Source organism: Ornithorhynchus anatinus, chromosome 2 (assembly GCF_004115215.2).
Source record: "Ornithorhynchus anatinus isolate Pmale09 chromosome 2, mOrnAna1.pri.v4, whole genome shotgun sequence".
Taxonomy (NCBI): domain Eukaryota; kingdom Metazoa; phylum Chordata; class Mammalia; order Monotremata; family Ornithorhynchidae; genus Ornithorhynchus; species Ornithorhynchus anatinus.
The window spans coordinates 19,699,171-19,717,063 of record NC_041729.1 but is presented as its reverse complement, the minus strand read 5'-3'; the positions used below and the strand labels follow the sequence as shown (position 1 = coordinate 19,717,063).

The 17,893-nt window shown below is 44.4% G+C and overlaps 1 protein-coding gene across 3 annotated transcripts in view; it reads right to left on the bottom strand.

Moving 5' to 3' along the window:
• The window catches only part of CUX2 (cut like homeobox 2), a 366,558-nt gene that overhangs the window by 62,808 nt on the left and 285,857 nt on the right, over positions 1 to 17,893 (bottom strand). For all 3 annotated transcript variants that reach the window (XM_029057640.2, XM_029057642.2, XM_029057644.2), the window contains one exon: positions 15,761 to 15,839. In XM_029057640.2, coding sequence (XP_028913473.1) covers positions 15,761 to 15,839 — 79 coding nt within the window. The remainder of the gene's footprint in view (positions 1 to 15,760; positions 15,840 to 17,893) is intronic.

Genomic DNA, 17,893 nt, shown 5'->3' with positions numbered 1-17,893 from the left:
CATTTCCAAAAGACGACTGCTTGACCTTCACTACAGATCATGGAGCACACTGACTCCATGACCTTTTTTTAAAAAATTGTATTTGTTAATCATTTACTCTATGTGCCAGGCACTGTACTAAGCACTGAGGTAGTTACAAGTTAATCAGATTAGACACAATCCATGTTCCACTTGGGGCTCACAGTCTTAATCCCCATTCTACAGAAGAGGTAACTCAGGCAAGAGAAGTTAAGGTAAGAAAAGTTAAACAAAAGTTAAACCCAAGGTCACACAGCAGACAAGTGGCAGAGCAGAATTAGAACCCAGGTCCTTCTGACTCCCAGGGCCCGTGCTCTATCCACTAAGCCACACTGCTTCCTTTAGCAATCTGTTTCAGAAGTTCAAAATCCTAAGAGATAGAAAGTTCATCTGTAGGTCTAAATGAAATCCCTCATGCTGCACTGTAAACTCATTTAATTTTGTTCAGCCTTTAGCAGAGATAAGGTTTGCTCTCTCCACATCAGAATGAATGTGCTCCTAGTGAGCTAGGGTCTAGAATCCAATCCAAATATATTTGCATTATCCCCAGACTTACAAGAAATGTGGTGGTGGGTTGTTGTTTTTTTTAACGCTGTGCTCTAAAATGTACACAGTGATGATTACAATTAACTTCCCAGGGTGCACTCCCTTATTTATTTCTTCCTCAAGATTGCTGAGCTCCCAATTTTTATAGAATGTGAGGAAACTAATTCCTTACCACAGCCCTCAAATGGCTGAAATCTGTGGACCCCTTTACTCTTGTGTTGAAATAACTTTTTAGTGGTTTCCTTAGGAAACAAATGTTAAAGAGACCACACAACTATGGGATTCTGTCAAATTATGCAGACCTAGGGCACCAGGAACTAAGTGACGGTGAATCAAAGAATTCCTTGTTTACTTGGTCCTGGAAAACAATTAAGGCACTGGCTAAATATCAGCTGTTGTTCCTAAAAACCTAAATTGAAAACGGGAAATATCAGGCTTAACGGTTGGCTCTTCTTTGTAACTAAAAATAAAGATGGCAGAGTAAGGAGACCCTGCTCCTTCAGAAGACATGGCTGAGGAACTCATTCTGGGCCCTTCTGGTAGAAACTTTCTATCATCCTGCAGCCAAGAACAGGTTTCAGAACTATCCTGTAGCTAACAGCAAAGTCCTGATATTTGGCAACTGCTAGAGTAACAGAAAAAGATAGGTGGAGGGAAGGATTTGTGTGTGGAAATATGCAGAGTAATTTACATGGAGAAGTAGCATGGCCTAGTGGAAAGAGCGCAGGACTGAGAATCAGTGGACCCGGGTTCTAATGCCAGATCTGCCACTTGCCTGTAAAATGGGAATTCAATATGTGTTCTCCCTCCTAGAGTGTGATCCCATGTGGGACAGGGATGGCATCCAACCAGATTATACATGGATGATATTTATTGGGCACTAACTGTGCAGAGCACTGAATTAAGTTCTTGGGAGAGTACAACAGAATTGGTAAACTTGTTCCCTGCCTCCAAGGAGTTTACCTTCTAGATTATCTTGTATCAGTACCTACTCTATGTTAAGCGCTTAACAAAACCCACATTATTAATTATTAGCAGCCTGAGGGCCAAATAGGGACTGAAGATTTCAAGGAGATTCAGTGCTTAGAACAGTGCTTGACACAGGGTAAGCATTTAACAAATATCATAATAAATACCACAATACCATAATATTAGAGATGTAGAAGAGTCTTCAAGGGATGGTCTGGAATGGAGGGGAGAGGGGCTGGTAGTAGATGGCTTAACCTGAGCAAGAACCTTGGGCCTCAGGAATAAAGAACAGGTTGGCAGCCTACTCTGCCTGGGATTGATAATGTTTTCATGAGGGGCCTTCATACCTCCTCAGGGTTCTCTCATATTCACTGGGAAGGAGCAAAGCCTAGTGGACAATGCCTAGGCCTGGGAACCATTCAGTTGCATTTCATTCAATCTTATTTATTGAGCACCTACTGTGTGCAGAAGATTTGGGAAAGTACAATATAGCAATAAACAGACACATTCCCCGCCCACAACAAGCTTCAGTCTAGAGGAACTAGGAGAACACAGTTCTGATCCCTCCTCCACCACTTGTCTGCTGTGTGACTGTGGGTAAGTCATTTAACCTCTCTGGGCTTCAGATTCCTCATCTGTAAAAAGTGGGGATAGGCTAAGGCTACCACCCCTTCTTCCTTCCTCTTAGTCTGCAAGCCCCATGTGGGGCAGGGATTGATGTGATTATCTTGTATCCACACCTGGGATAGTTCTTAGCACATAGTAAGTGCTTGATAACTATTTTAAAAACACTTCTACCCGTGGGAAATGTCCATTCTGATAACTATTTTAAAAACACTTCTACCCACGGGAAATGTCCATTCCCCGGATACTGAAACCAAATGGCTTTATTCTGTCACATGGCCTATATTGTTGGTGCAGAATCAGCAGGCTTGATCCCAACCCCTGAGTTCCCATGACGTACTGGATAGAGCCCAGGCCTGGGAGTCATAAGGTCAAATGTTCTAATCCTAGCTCCATCACTTGTCTGCTGTGTGCGCCCTTGGGCAAGTCATTTCACTGGGCCTCAGTTACCTCATCTGTAAAATTGATACTGTGAGCCCCACATGCGGCCGGTACTGTGTCCAACTCAATTTGGTTGTATCTACCCCAGAGCTTAATTCAGAGCCTGGCACATAGTAACCACTTAACAAATACCATCATTATTATTATCATTATTATTTCCAGAAAGAGTTCTGACCACTCAAACTCCATGCCCACTTGCCTACGCCACATCCCGCCCCTCCATGGTCTCCACCACCCTCTAAGGAATTGAGCATGGACCTTGGCAGGATGCAGCTTAGGGAACAGGCCCAGCAGCCTTTCCCAGCCCAGGAGCTCTCATCCCCTTATGTAACACAGGGGAAAACATTTCTGCAACTCCTCCGTCCAATCCAACAACTGCAAGATTGTGCCTGGATCAGCATTTCTCCCTCGTGCCTTTCAGCAGTCTTGTCTTGGTGGAAATTCTGTTGACTCATTTTGTAAAGTTTTCCTTCCTCTACCCTGAGATGTGAGCATTTGGTGACAGGTCGGTTTATTTTATTTTTTTCCCCCCACTTCAATCCGGCAGCTCAATTCAGTTGCCGAGAGTTCCGCAAAGGCTGCAGCACCAGGCGAGAAGAGGCGTGGGCCGACGGTTTATATAATCCGTGCGCTAAACTGTTCCAGGTCAATATGTAGACGAGGCCAGTGGCAGCAAAAATCAACCTGTCTCAGATCCAACTTGGAAAAAAAAATCAGAACTTCCTTAAATGCAGAAAATCCTTTGATTTGATGAACACCTCGTACCGACACGGATGATCAAATATGAGCGTTCGAGGTGGTTGAATTGTTGACTGGTTAGGAGGGGGGAAAGTTGTTGAGACCTGGAATTGACTTTGTAGTGCTGTCACTGACCTGTTCTTTATGCATAAACTGCTTAATAAAATGACTAATTCATTCTGATTACATTAGATTTGAGCCTCCTGAGAAGGCTAGCAAAGGATATTTTAATACGAGACAAGTCTTTCAAAAGATTCTGCCAGGGGACTCTCGCTAAATCATCGATTCCGCCTTTAGCCACTAGCTGATGCTGTAGGATGTTTTTTAGGTATCTACAAGGGGATGGTGAAAGAGACAGCTCCCAACAGGGCTACCAGATTGGGTGGAGCAGAAGGAGTTTTTTTATTTTTTGAAGGGAAGAGTGAAAAGGCAAAGTCCTCGATGCTGCCTTCAAACATTTAAATGCCGAGCTCTGCACGAGCCCCTCTAAAATATGACGGAAAGAAGCCTTCGCATTCTCTGGGCCAGGCTGGGTTAGGGGAAGCAGGGGAGGGCCAAGAGTGGTTAAAAAGTTGGTGGTTACAACCTCAGTCAGTCTAACTTTGATCCTTTAATCTGAACTTTACAATAGAGGATGCGCTTCCTGCACAATTTACCCTGAACATATTTTACATCCTTAATACTGGGGCATGAAGGGCCCTACGAAAGGCCACTTCAGCAGTTGGGAATTATTTAGGTTGCTGAGGAGGTTGGAGAAGAGGTTGAGAAGCAGCATGGCCTAATGGAAAGAGCATGGGCCTGGGAGTCGGAGGACCTGGCTTCTAATTCTGGCTCTGCCACTTGTCTGCTGTGTGACCTTGGGCAAGTCACTTCACATCTCTGTGTTTCAGTTAACTCATCTGTAAAATGGGGATTAAGACTGTGAGTCCCACATGGGACACAGACTGTGTTCAACCTGATTAGCCTGTTATCTTCCTCAGTGCTTAGTACAGTGCCTGGCACACAGTAAGGCCTTAAACAAATACCATAAAGTAATAATAATAAAAAAAGAGATAGGGAATCAGGAACTCTCACAATTGCTTTTCCCCTGCTTGCTAAGTGGCTTGTGACCACATTTCCACCAAGGGAAAGGTACAGAGAAAAAGTCTGAGGTCTAGGAAGACACCATGGGGAGAGTCCTTGTGGATCAGCATCTTGCTCCCCCTTGCCCTCTCTGCCCTGGGATCCTACCCCAGAGTTGAGGATGGGGTGCAGGAAGGCTGAGTCAGAGCAGCCTTAATCAACATGCTGAGACCCCAGATCTTCCCACTAGACTGCAAATTCCCTGAGGGCAGATTCTGTATCTACCCACTGTACTGTGATCTCCCAAGCACATGGGCCAGTGCTCTGCATACCAAAAGCGCTCCATACATCCCACTGATTGATGAATTAATCCTTCTGGAAGACCCTAGGGAAGTTCCAGTTATTCTATAATTGATCTGGAATTTAGGTTCACTCCAGGGTGCATGTGAAGGTCTGAATGACCCCAAGATACTTAGGGCCACCTTGGGGGGAACCCAGATTCCTGTCACAGAACTGCCCCGATGTCTTGGGGTTTACAGGTTCGGGAAGGCCTTGGGCCAGACTTCCCCAGTCTCCCTATCCAAATCTGCCCTTCCTATGCCCAGCCGGCAGATGTCAATTTCTAGGGCAACACCCCCAACTCTCCATGGCCTTCAATATTTTGTCAGGCCTGGCAAGGATCATAACAGCCCTATGGCTTACAAAATAATAATAATAATAATCTTGGTACTTCTTAAGCACTTACTGTGTGCCACTAAGCACTGGGGTGGATACGAGCCAATAAAGTTGGATATGGTCCCTGACCCACGTGGGGCCTCAGTCTCAATCCCCATTTTATAGATGAGGTAACTGAGGCCCAGAGAAGTGAAGTGACTTGACCAAGGTCACACAGCAGACAGGTGGTGGAGCCGGGATTAGAACCCAGGTCCTTCTCATTCCCAGGCCCAGGCTCTTTCTACTAGGCCACGCTGTCACTAAAAATCCCAATGTCTCATCTGTATAAAATCAGTCGGTCCATTAATGGAATTTATTGTGCACTTACTATGTGCAGAGCACTGCACTAGGAATTTGTAAGAATACAATATAGCAGAATAGGTAGACATGCTACCTGCCTACAGCCAGTTTACAGTCTAGAGGGCTTTGTGTTGCTGACTGAACTTTTTAGGCCACTGGGAAGAAGGCAAATAATGAAGGAAAACCGTATGAATTGTTTTCAAGTCCTGGGACTGTCACCTAGAAGTCTGGGAATCTGAACTCCTGGGCCCCATTTCTGACCTAGCCATACATATATTTAGAGCAAGTCCATTTCCTGCCAGTAGCCCTTAACTTACACCAAAGACTTGGTGAGGCTTTGCTCTTTGGAAAGAAGCATTGAGTCTTATGAAAAGCAACTGACTGATCGAGGAGATGGAGCAGCAACAGTTCAAAAAGATTAGGATTCTTTAGTCAAGGGAACTAGATGGAAGAATACAAAATTATGGAAGTGGGCAGTCAGGAAGAACATGGACTTGTTATTCCATATGTTCTTCCAAACCGGGAGACTATGGAACATCCACCGAAGCTTGAAGGAGGTAGGTTCAAAACAGACAAAAGGAAACACTGCTTCACACAATGGGCAGTAAGTACAGTTCATTTCCACATGAAGCTGTGCAAGCAGAAATATTTTAAGGTTCAAGATGGGTTTGGATAAATTTAATAGGTGGGAGGCCCAATTTAAGTTATTGGAGGAAAAGTCAGGTGTAGCTTCTAAACTTGCAAGGTTGGCAACCAGCACCCTGATTCTCCAAGTATTCTTTGCAGCCACTGTCAGAGACAGAGTATGGACTGCCTAGACCACTGGTCTGACCCAGAATGATATTGTTGATCTTCTGGCATTTAGCCACAGCCTTGAATTGGAGCCAAGAACACCGTCACCCTAGTGTCAAACTTCTAAGAAAAAAGGTGGGTCAAGGAAGAGACCTTTCCCATAGGAATCCTTGGAAGAGGATTCTTGATCATCTAATCCTTCTAAGCCTCCAGACAGGAGCCACTTAAACTATACAGACCAATATAGCTTCTCCTTGACACCCAAATGCAATTGCACCAATAGACAATGAATGTGTTCTTATAAAGCCTTTACGTGAATGAATTCAATTAAGATCCAAATGGGTTATGGGGATTAACCTCTTGTCTAACAAGAGATCTGAGTAGGAATAGATATAACTTCTAACACTTTGCAGTCTCAGGGAACACCTACAGAGACAGTGCAGTCTAATGGAAAGAGCCACAGGTCTGGGAGTCAGAGAACCTAGGCTCTAGTTCCAATTCTGCCACTGACCTTTTTGTGACTTTGGGCAAATTACTTAACCTCTTGGGGCCTCAGCTTTCTCATCTGTAAAATGGGGATAATAATAATTATAAAATGTTGGTATTTGTTAAGCGCTTACTATGTGCAAAGCACTGTTCTAAGTGCTGGGGGGATACAAGGTGATCAGGTTGTCCCACGTGGGGCTCACAGTTTTTTAACCCCCATTTTACAGATGAGGAAACTGAGGCACAGAGAAATGAAGTGACTTGTCCAACGGCACACAGAAGAAAAGTGGCGGAGCTGGGATTAGAACCTATGACCTTCTAACTCCCAGACCTGTACTCTATCCACTACAAATATCTGTGTCTTAGGGGTGGTGGAGTGGAGGGGGGGTGGAGACCTACAAACACTTGACAAATCCAAGTTAAATAAATGGTGTAAGAGAATCAGCATGGCATAGTGGATAGAGTAGAGGCTTGGGAGTCAAAAGGTCATGGCTTCTAATCCTGGCTCTACCACTTGTCTGCTGTATGGCTTTGGGCAAGTCACTTCACTTCTCTGTGCCTCAGTTACCTCATCTGGAGAACGGAGATTGACAATGTAAGCCCTGCATGGAAAAGTGACTGGGTCCATGCCAATTTCTTTGTACCCACCTGAGTGCCAGGTACAGTGCCTGGCACATAGTAAATGCTTAAAAAATACCACAGTTATTATTATTATATAAATCCTGGATGTAGGCTGACAGACGGCTGAGCCCAAGAGTCACACACTGGGAGATGCCCTAGATTAAGGTAGGTTTTTCTGGCAAAGCTGCCCAACCTGGGTCCAATTCACCCTCTGAGTCAGAGAGTCTCTGATTTCTGCCTTCTCTGGATCCCTCCTTCCTTGTGAACCATCAGCAATCTCTGAACCATGTATCGGGTTCCATGTCGTGCACCAGCAGCTGCCTCTTGGCACTTTCTACCACCACACTGGCTACTTCCCAGACTCTCATGTCGACAGTGAGATCTGTCACGTAGCATCAACTTCGGACATTAACCATCGTCATTAGGACCATCTGCAGTTATCTGGACTGACAGGGAGCCCTTTCATAAACACCTTCGGATCAGGGAAGAGCATGAAGTCCCAGTCGGGAGATGGCCGGGAAAGGTTCAAAAAGAATTTGATTAACCGCAAAAATGTTTATCAGCCTGCAGGGATGTTATCAGCAATTCTCATACCTGGTGGTATCAGAGCCAAGGTGATTCTGGTGGCCAAGGGTCATAAAGTCTGAAAGAGTGGTGTAACTGACCTGGAGGTCACCATTTCAATTTTTATTAAAATTCTCTCCTGCCTACAACTTACTTGTTAAAGCACTAGGTCTGTGGATCTGTGCTTCATTTCCAAGTCTTTTTCATTATCTACACATATAAATGGGCATAAACACACACACACACACACATATTTTGGCTGCAGTAAACTGTGATCTTTGATCACCGCATTTGATGAAAATTTGGAATTTATGCAGTGCTCTTGTATTACAGAATTTCTCATACAGCCTCATATCCCTAAAAGATACAAAGGGGCATGTGTTGTTATTCCCATGTACTGCAGCTTTGGCCCAGAAGAGCTGAGTGACTTGCCCAAGGTCACACAACTCATTGGTTGCAGAGTCAAAATTAAAACCCAAGCTTTTGCTCTTTCCACTAGATCACAAGTACACAACTCTTTAATTGGACTCAGAACATTCTTCTTCAAGCAAGGCAAGATCTTGAAAACTTTACAGGTATCGATGGCTGAATGGGGGTGGGGGGAGGGGCAGTCAGCACCACTCCTGATTTACAAGACTTACAGCCTAGAAATTAGCACCCAGGTTGAGGCTTGGATCCAAGAATTCTCAATCCCAGGGCCTCAGCAAACTGACAAAATCCCTAGCAAAGTTTATCACGTCCCCCAAATTTAAAACTTACAAAGATCGGAATAAAGAGCTGAAATGACTTTGTTTAAGATAAAAACAGAAGGAAAAAAAGCATCACTGCCTCACACCTCTCCCTGTCTCATCTCTATGGCAGGCTTTTCCACTTGCCCTTGTACTTTCTCTATTTTAACTAATCACTCAGTTAACAAGTTAGCTTTCTTAAGCTCAGGTCGGTACCTAGTGATTCAATGAGCACAATAAAGAAATCAGCCGTCACCGATACATAAGTCAGAGTGAGGTTTAAATCAAATCATCCTCGACAACAATGACATTAATTATGCTTTTAACACGTTTTACTGCTCTTTTTTTTCACTTCACGCCACATCTGTGTGAACAATATCAAAAAGATTTACGATTTTCTTTCGTAATTACAGACATACAGCCAGCACACTTATCAAAATACTTGCTGAGCAATCAGACTATATAGCATTCTCTGCAAAAGATTTGTGTTGACAGCAGCCATTCAAAACAAAAATGTTGAATCAGGACTTGTGTTGCTTCAGAAAAAAGTATTCGACAAATAATTTGCCTGTCAAGAAATATAAAAACAGGAGAGTCTGTGTTCGGGCAAAATTTTAAGGAAGATTCAAGGAGGGAACTGGGGGGGGGAGTGGAGTGTGTGGCAGAGGGGGATGGGGGGGGAAGTGGAGAAGAAGCTCACAGCTCTGGAAACAGATCTGACATTTGGTTCTTGTATCTCAGGATAAAATTTAATGAGAACAAAAATATGTCTTCCTAATTCCCCTAAGAAATCATTAAAACATTTTGTTATTCTTAAATGTCTCGAAAATGAATTAGAGCCCCTGAAGGAGCTTTCTGTAGAGTACATCTCCATCAGTTACACACTCCTCATTCTCAGACCCGCTGACAGCCGGGGCAGGCTTTCCCCTTCTCTAAGAGAGAAGAGCTGGAGAAGGAGACACTCAACATCAACACCAGGCTGCAATGACCTTCCCTTTGTGTGTGGGGGAAGAGATCTGGAAAACATATATTCTCTAAATGAAAGCAGGAAAAGCAGTGGCAGCAGGCCCCGGAGCCAATTCTAGGAGCTCCACCACGGGAAGCTGAGCCCCGCTGACCTCAGAGCACTCCAATGACATCTGCCTCAATTGCCTCTCCCCTCTGGAGTCTCCTGAAACATCAACTGCCTACTGATGCTGAGCAACAGGAAGGAAGAACCACGGTTGCCTAGTGGTTAGAGGACGGGAATGGGAGTCAAAGGAACCTGGGTTTTACTCTATCATTTGTCTGCTCTGTGACCTTGGGCAAGTCACTTCACTTCTCTGTGCCTCGGTTACCTCAACTTGTAAAAGGGGGATTACTTCTGTGAGCCCCAGGTAGGTTTTGAACTGTGCCCAATCTAATTAATTTGTATCCACCCCAATGCTCAGTACAGTGCCAGGCACATAGTAAGCGCTTAACAAATACCATTTTTTAAAAAAATGAAACCTTCTTTTAATCAACTAATCAGTGGCATTTATTGAACACTTACTATGTGCCTACCATTCATTGGATAGTATTTATTGAGTGCTTACTATGTACAGAGCACTATACTAAGCGTTTGGGAGAGTACAATACAACAGAATTAGCCGACAGGTTCCCTGTCCATAACAAGCTTACAGTCTAGAGGGGGAGACAGACATTAATATGAATAAGTAATTTATAAGAGCATTAGTTGGAAGCCCACTGTGAATAGAGTCTTGTAGAGGATGTTGCCGAGTTTCTTGAGGTTGGGGATCGTGTGTACCAACTCTGTAATACTGTATTTTCCCAAGTGCTCTGCACAGTCAGTGCTCCAAAATACCACTGATTGATTGATGGACTCACACTCCAACCCTGTAACTAGAAAGCTGAAGGAACCATTGACTGATGCAAAGGAGATGGCAAGACCAGCTCCTGTTCTCAACGGCGATTATATCTCTGGCTTGCTAATAATCAATCAATCAATTAATTGAGAATCAGCGTTGCCTAGTGGAGAGAGCATGGGCCTGGAAGTCAGAAGGACCTGGGTTCTAATCCCAGCTCCACAACCTGCTGCTGTGTAACCTTGGGTAAGTCACTTCATTCTCTATGTCTCGGTTATCTCACCCGTAAAATGGGGATTAAGATTGTGAGCCCCCATATGGGACAGAGAATATGTCCAACCTGATTAGCTGATATCTACCCCAGTGCTCAGTACAAAACCTACCATATAGTAAGCACTTAACAAATTTCATTTAAAAAAATGGTATTTATTGAGTGCTTACTGAGTGCGGAGCACTGTACTTTACGCTAGTAATGCATGGGAAGCAGCATGGTGAAGTGGATAGAGCACAAGCCCGGGAGTCAGAAGGTCATTCATTCTAATCCCAGCTCTGCCACTTGTTTGCTGTGTGACCCTGGGCAAGTCATTTTACTTCTCCATGCCTTAGTTACCTCCTCTGTAAAATGGGGATTAAGACTGTGAGCCCCATATAGTACAGGGACTATAAGCAACCCGGTTTGCCTTTATCTATCCCAGCACTTAGTACAATGTCTAGCACATAGTAAGTACTTAACAAATACCATAATTATTACTATTCACCGTGCCAAAAAGAGGGGAATGCCAGGACTCAAAGGTGGTTTGGCTAGGGCAGGGCCTAGGCAGGTAGCTCTGGGGAGGGAGGAGTTGGGGGTGAACTGGCCATGGGAGGGAGTCATGTGAATGGGGTCCACTGGACCCGGTTCTCCTCGGTAAATTGAGCTGGTCCAGCCACCGGATCCCTGAGGCCCCTTATAGCCCCGCCTCATATCTCACAAGATCAGACTTTCAGATCAGGAGTCAATACTGGCCTTCAAGTAACTGATTACTTAATGATGAACACAAGTGGGTTATCATGCACATCAACATTTTCTGAGCACAAATGGTGTGGAGAGTTTTGAACTGGGAGCTAGGAAGCATATAATAAGAGTCAAAGAGGAGGCCCCTGCCCTCAAGGAGCCAGCAGACGCAAACTGAATATATACAAGAGGAAGAAGATTGGAAGGACATACAATTGGGAAAAACAAAAGCAAGTAAAAAGATGAATAAATGGAATAAGAAAATAGCTGCTCTGGTGGCTATGGGATGACATGACTAGAGAGGGAAAGATTAGCCAAGGCATGTTTCCCGAGGAGGGGTTTTTACTGAGGGCTTTTGGAGAGGGAAGAGTTAAAGATGTTGGTGTTAACATCTCTAACCATGAGCTGGATATTGCATTATTCTCCAAGTCATTGATAGAATCAGAATACTGGTTGGATATTCTGATCTGACCCAGTACAGCATCTACGTTGGACCCATCGGGGTCATGTCTGCATTTTTTTTTTTAACAGCATTTGTTAAACGCTTAATATGTGCCAGGCCCTGAACTAAGCACTGGGGTACATACAAGCTAATCAGGTTGGTCACAGTCCAAGCCCGACATGGGGCTCACAGTCTTAATAATCATTTGACAGATGAGGGAACTAAGGCATAGAGAAGTGAAGCGGCTATCCCAAGATCACACAGGAGACAAGCGGAGGAGCCGGGACTAGAACCCAGGTCCTTCTGACTCCCTGGCCTGAGCTCTATCCACTAGACCACACTGCTTCCCTATGCTCATCTTGGGCCCACAAGCCTTCAGGAATGCCACTGAGTGCTTTAAGCTGAAGAGAAGCAACATGATCTGGTGGATAGACCACACGCCTAAGAGTCAGAAGGACCTGGGTTCTAATCCTAGATCTGCCTTTTGTCTGCTGTGTAACCTTGGGCAGGTCACTTCACTTCTCTGTGCATCAATTAACTCATCTATAAAATGGGAATTAAGACTGTGAGACCCGTGTGGGCCACGGACAGTGTCCAACCTGGTTACCTGGCTCTAGTAAGTGCTTAACAAATGTCATTAAAAAAAAGAAAGAAGGTGAGAATGAGCAGGTGGGAAGAGGAGGTGGGGGTTGAAGAGGCAAAAGGGTCAGGGACTAGGAGCCAAAACCATCAGAGTATCTGGGGGAAACAAAACAGTGGCAGAGCTGGTCTCTGGGGAGACTGGGTCCAGCTATGGAGGGATCAGGGGATGGAACAGAAATTTATGTAGGAGTAAGGGCAGGGTTGCTGACAGAGAAAGGGGCAAAAGCAGGGGGGAATTGATCGATGCTATTTACTGAGCACTTACTGAGTGCACAGTCCTGTACTAAACACTTAAGAAAGTGCAATACCAAAGAATTGGTTAACACAATCCCTGCCCACATGGAGCTGACACTAAAATAAATAAAGAGAAATAGCAGAGTACAGGTTATGTATGCAAGTGCTGTGGGGCTGGGGTGAGTATCAAAGTGCTTGAGGGGTACATACAGCCAAGTGGAAATAGGGTTAGGGCCAAGGCCCAGACATCCAGGCACAGACAGGCTATTTCTGTTGGTTGCTGTATCCATAGAAACTTAGGCTTTAAATATGATACAAAGAGATCAAAATTGCATGACAAAAAGTGCCAGGGTAGAAGTACAGATGCATAATTCATAGGATAAACCAAGGCTTGAATATAGCTGGGGGGACTGGGACTCTCAGACTAGAGAGGCAGTCTGGAAGGGACACAGGGTGGAGAAGGGAGAGTGTCCAAGGTGGGAGAGGATGTGATCTGATGAGGGTTAGGTGAGTCATGCACCAGTCAGAGAAAAGAGAGAAAGAAAGAAACAATTTTGAAAGGGGGAAACGTCTTCAAGGAGAATCGGGATTTGAATTGGATTGATTTGGGGGCCTCCTCATCTCGTCCTGCTTCACTCCGCTTTCTGGTGGATTTCCAATTTCAGTTCTTGGGTCCCTGCCTGCTCCAGAGGATGGACCAACCGATGAACAACGGGTGAAGCCATCTCCATTTTCACCTCTTTATTAACCTTAACGATGGGAGAGTGGACTGGTTCGGAAAGGTTGTTGAGGTGGATTGAAAGGTTCTGGGAGGCTGGGGATGATTTTTTGCATGATGAGATAGAGAAAATAATTCCAACAGGAGTGAAAAGCCAAGATGGGCCCCCATCTTGGGCATAGGAAGTGTACCAATCATTGAGTGCAGGGTGGAAATTGAGATCCTGGGCTCCACTCATTATCATGGCCTAGTGGATAGAGCACGAGCCTGGGAGTCGGAAGGACCTGGGTTCTAATCTGGGCTCTGCTATTTGTTTGCTGTGTGACCTTGGGCAAGTCGTTTCACTTTTCTGAGTCTCAGTTACCTCATCTGTAAAACAAGAATTAAGACTGGAAGCTTCAAGTGGGACAAGGACTATGACCAACCTGATTAATTTGGATCTAGCCCAGTACTTAGAACAGTGCCTGGTATATAATAAGCACTTAACAAATGCCATTTAAAAAAACAACAACTTTGCCCTGAGCAATTCCCTCTGCTTCCACCTCCCTCCATCTATCTGGAGATTGGAGGCGGATAGAAAAGAAAAGAGTATTGTAGAAAATTCCAAAAAAAAAAAATCATAGGAGCAGTAGAAGTCAGTTAAAATACCCACTTATGTCCAGTTTCACAGAAGCCTCCATCCTTCGGAGGGGACACGGGGACATGGCTGAAACTTTCAAACTTATGAAGGGGGCTGCAAGAGCAAACATGGATTTATTGTTCAATAAATCCAAAACAGCAAGGGGAAGGGACACCCACTGAAGTTGACAGGTGAGTAGTTCTGAAACAAAAATGGGAAACACTTCTGCACAAAGTGGGTGGTGAGCAGAACAAGTGGTTCAGGCCCCAGATATCAGCAGGTGTAGGAGGGGTTTGGATACATTTTGAGCAAGAGGTCCACTGTGGGGTAATGGAGGAAAAGGTGTAGGGTGAAGAGTTAGTGATGTTAGAAGATACATCCGTAAAGACTAGGATGGGAATAAAAGAAGACAACTATCACAATATTCCTCCATGGGTCCTTTGGCCATTATTGGAGATGGAATACTGGGCCGGAAGGGCCAGAATACTGGGCTGGAGCTTAGTGGAAAGAGCACAGGCCTGGGAGTCAGAGGATCTGGGTTCTAATCTGACTCTGCTGCTTGTCTGCTGTGTGACCTTGGGCAAATCATTTAACTTCTAAATCCCTCAATTCCCTCATCTCTAGAATGGGGATTAAGGCTGTGAGCCCCACGTAAGACATGGACTGTGTCCAACCTGATTTTGTGTCTACCCCAGTGCTTAGTACAATGTCTGATGCATAGTAAGTGGCTAATACCATATTAAAAGAAGAGAAGGGCCACTGGTGTGACCCATGGCTTATATTCTTCTGTTTTTATGAAAGCCTGATGGCCAAATGCAAGCTGAGGGCATTACTTCATTGGGTTCATTGTAGCCCCCTCTCTAGGGGAGGCTACACTGAAAAAACAGGAACCAAAGTATAACAGCAGAAATTTAGTTCTTGCTCCCTAGGCTTCCCCCTTTTCTACAACACCTAATGCCAATCTACTGTCCTTTTCAATCCTTAGATTGGAGGGATTTTTCCATTTTGGCATTTGGACCTCAGGGATTTCTGATAGGATCAGGAGATGAAGGGAAAGTGGAGATTAGGTTGTGTTTTGGAAGCATTACCTTCAAATTGTTATTGTAGCTTTAAAAATGAATTAGGAGTGCCCAGGCATATAGGTTAGAGGCTAGCTATTCATGCATATTTAAAAAACATCAGACTTTCAACAGACTGTGGCCAGAAAGGCAGCAATTGCAGCTCAGGTATTTCAGGGAATGTACCCCAAAATAGGCAATTGGGGGTTGCTGGAGTGATATGACAGGGCCCGTGTCCCGTTTTGTTAAAAGATGCAGGGTTCTGGGTTTAGAGGGAAACACACTGTCCTCCCTGATCCAGGGTGGCTAAGGGTGGCTGCCCAGGTCTTAATGGCAGCAATATCAGCAGACAATAAATGGGGGAAACGGGCTCAATGGCTCAAGCTGACAGCACTGCTTCCCCAAGAAACTCTTGCCTGCCAGAAGAATTTTGTGAAAGCCTGGGCAGCTGAAACCCTCCACCCAAGGACAACACAATGATGTTCTAGAATACATTATGTTCTGCAATCTTTGCAAGCCCTGGCTGCTAGGTAACCTCTGTCTAATAGTCTTAACAGTCGTTTCTCATCATTAATTATTCAACTAAGTAGCCGAAGCATTTCTTACCTGGTGCTTCAATTAATTGCTTGTAAACACTCAGAAAAGCGGCCTCAGCCTCCTGGCTTCTTTTACTAAGTGCAACCACCTTTGGGAACAGAAAAAAAAATCAAATATAACTATGGAATATGAGCCCCCCTCCTGATTCCGTCAGTCTCCTACACATGCAAAAACAAGAGAGAGGGCTGGGGGCCTGGATTCATTTATTCAGTCATATTTACTGAGCTCTTACTGTGTGCAAAGCACTGTACTAAGCATTTGGGAGAGTACAACATAATGATAAATGGACACATTCCCTGCCCACCACAAGCTTCCAGTCTAGGGTGGATGGATGGGTTAAGGGTTCCCTCCAACACAAGGATCATGGGGCCAAAATGAGTTTTTGAGTATTAAAGTAGGAACATTCTCTTTCCTCTATTTAAAAAAATATTAAAAGCAATTCAGACATTTGGGACAACAGACCCTTTACCAAACTGTATGGGATTTGATGAGGTGAGTGATAGCTGCAAGACAGAAAGACATCTTCCTTTGTCCTGTGCACATAAACATACGAACATACACTCACATGATTCTCACTCAATGGACCAAACCTAAAACACTCTATCTAAACTGGTCTGGGTCTAAATTGGTCTCTCCAAACAAAACCAAAGCTGCAATGTGTTCACTAGAAACAGGGAACAGTAATAGAAAACTTGCCAGCCTTTGACCTGGGCCTTCATCGATGAGTGACTTGTCGAATTATAAATTCTGATTATTTACCTACACAAGCACATATACATACACACCCGTCCCTGCTATACCCGATCGCCCCTTCAGCCTGAACTGAAAAAAGAAGTCTGGCTGAAACATCTATTTTCTTGCTCTAAATTTCCCCTCTTATATCCTATAGGTCAGAGCAATGTGAGCTCTTCACATGTCCATCTTGCATTGCTCTGACTAGAGAAAGGGCATGGCCTAGTGGAGGGAATGTGTCTGCTATATTGTTGTGCTGTACTCCCCAAGTGCTTAGTAAATTGCTCTGCACACAGTAAGTACTCAATATGTATGACTGCTTGGAAGAGCACGGGCCTGAAAGTCAGAGGACCTGGGTTCTAAACCTGGATCTCCCAAATGCTTGCTGTGTGACCTTGGGCTAACTTCTCTGTGCCTCAGTTCTCCTGTTCTCTATAGACTGTGAGCCCTTTGGGCAGGGATTGTCTCTGTTGCCAAAGTGTACATTCCAAGCGCTTAGTACAGTGCTCTGCACACAGCAGGCACTCAATAAATATGACTGAATGAATATTTAGATTGTGAATCCCATGCGGGACAGGGTCAGTGTCCAACCTAAATCACTTGTATCAACCCCAGCGCTCAGAACAGTGTTGACACAAAGTAAGCAGTTAGCAAATACCATAAAAAAGCCACACCCATGCACATGGATAAAAACGTCTTTATCTGCAACATCATCCCTGGGCAAGGGGGATCCTTGATGTCAGTAACACCATCCTTGGATCTGCTTTCCTATTTAATTGGAAAAGAAGCCACACATGGGTATAGTCATCTCCTCCATGTTTGGAAGGTGCTCTTCTTTTCACCCATCATCCCACTGCCTAAATGATCAGGATCTACCTTAAAGAGGGTCATTCAATTTTGCCGTGACTGCATATTAGCAAATAGCAAAAAAGGATCTCATCTCTTTCCAGCAACAGAAACAACTGCAGAGCAGTGAACTGTGATGAACATTACTCAATCAATAAGTCATATTCATTGAGTGCTTACTGTGTGAGCAGCATTGTACTAAGCGCTCAGGGGAGTACACACAACAATATGACAGACATGTTCCCGGCCCACAGAGAACAATAGGAATGGTTGTACTTTATTCTTATCAAAACCATACAAGTGCCATGCCTTGTATAAATCAATCTATCAGTGGTACTTACTGAGCACTTACTGTGTGCAGAACACTGTACTAAATATATGGGAGAGAATGACAGTTGGCAGACATGTTCCCCACCCACAAGGAGCATATATACTTGTTGACTAAGTGATAACTTTGCAAAGCCTGTCATTTGGAGCCTACATGAATATCTCTAGGTCCCAAATTCAGTTGCTGCTATTACAGTAAGTCTGGAGGAAAAAGCTTTCAAAGAAAGCTCTAAAGAA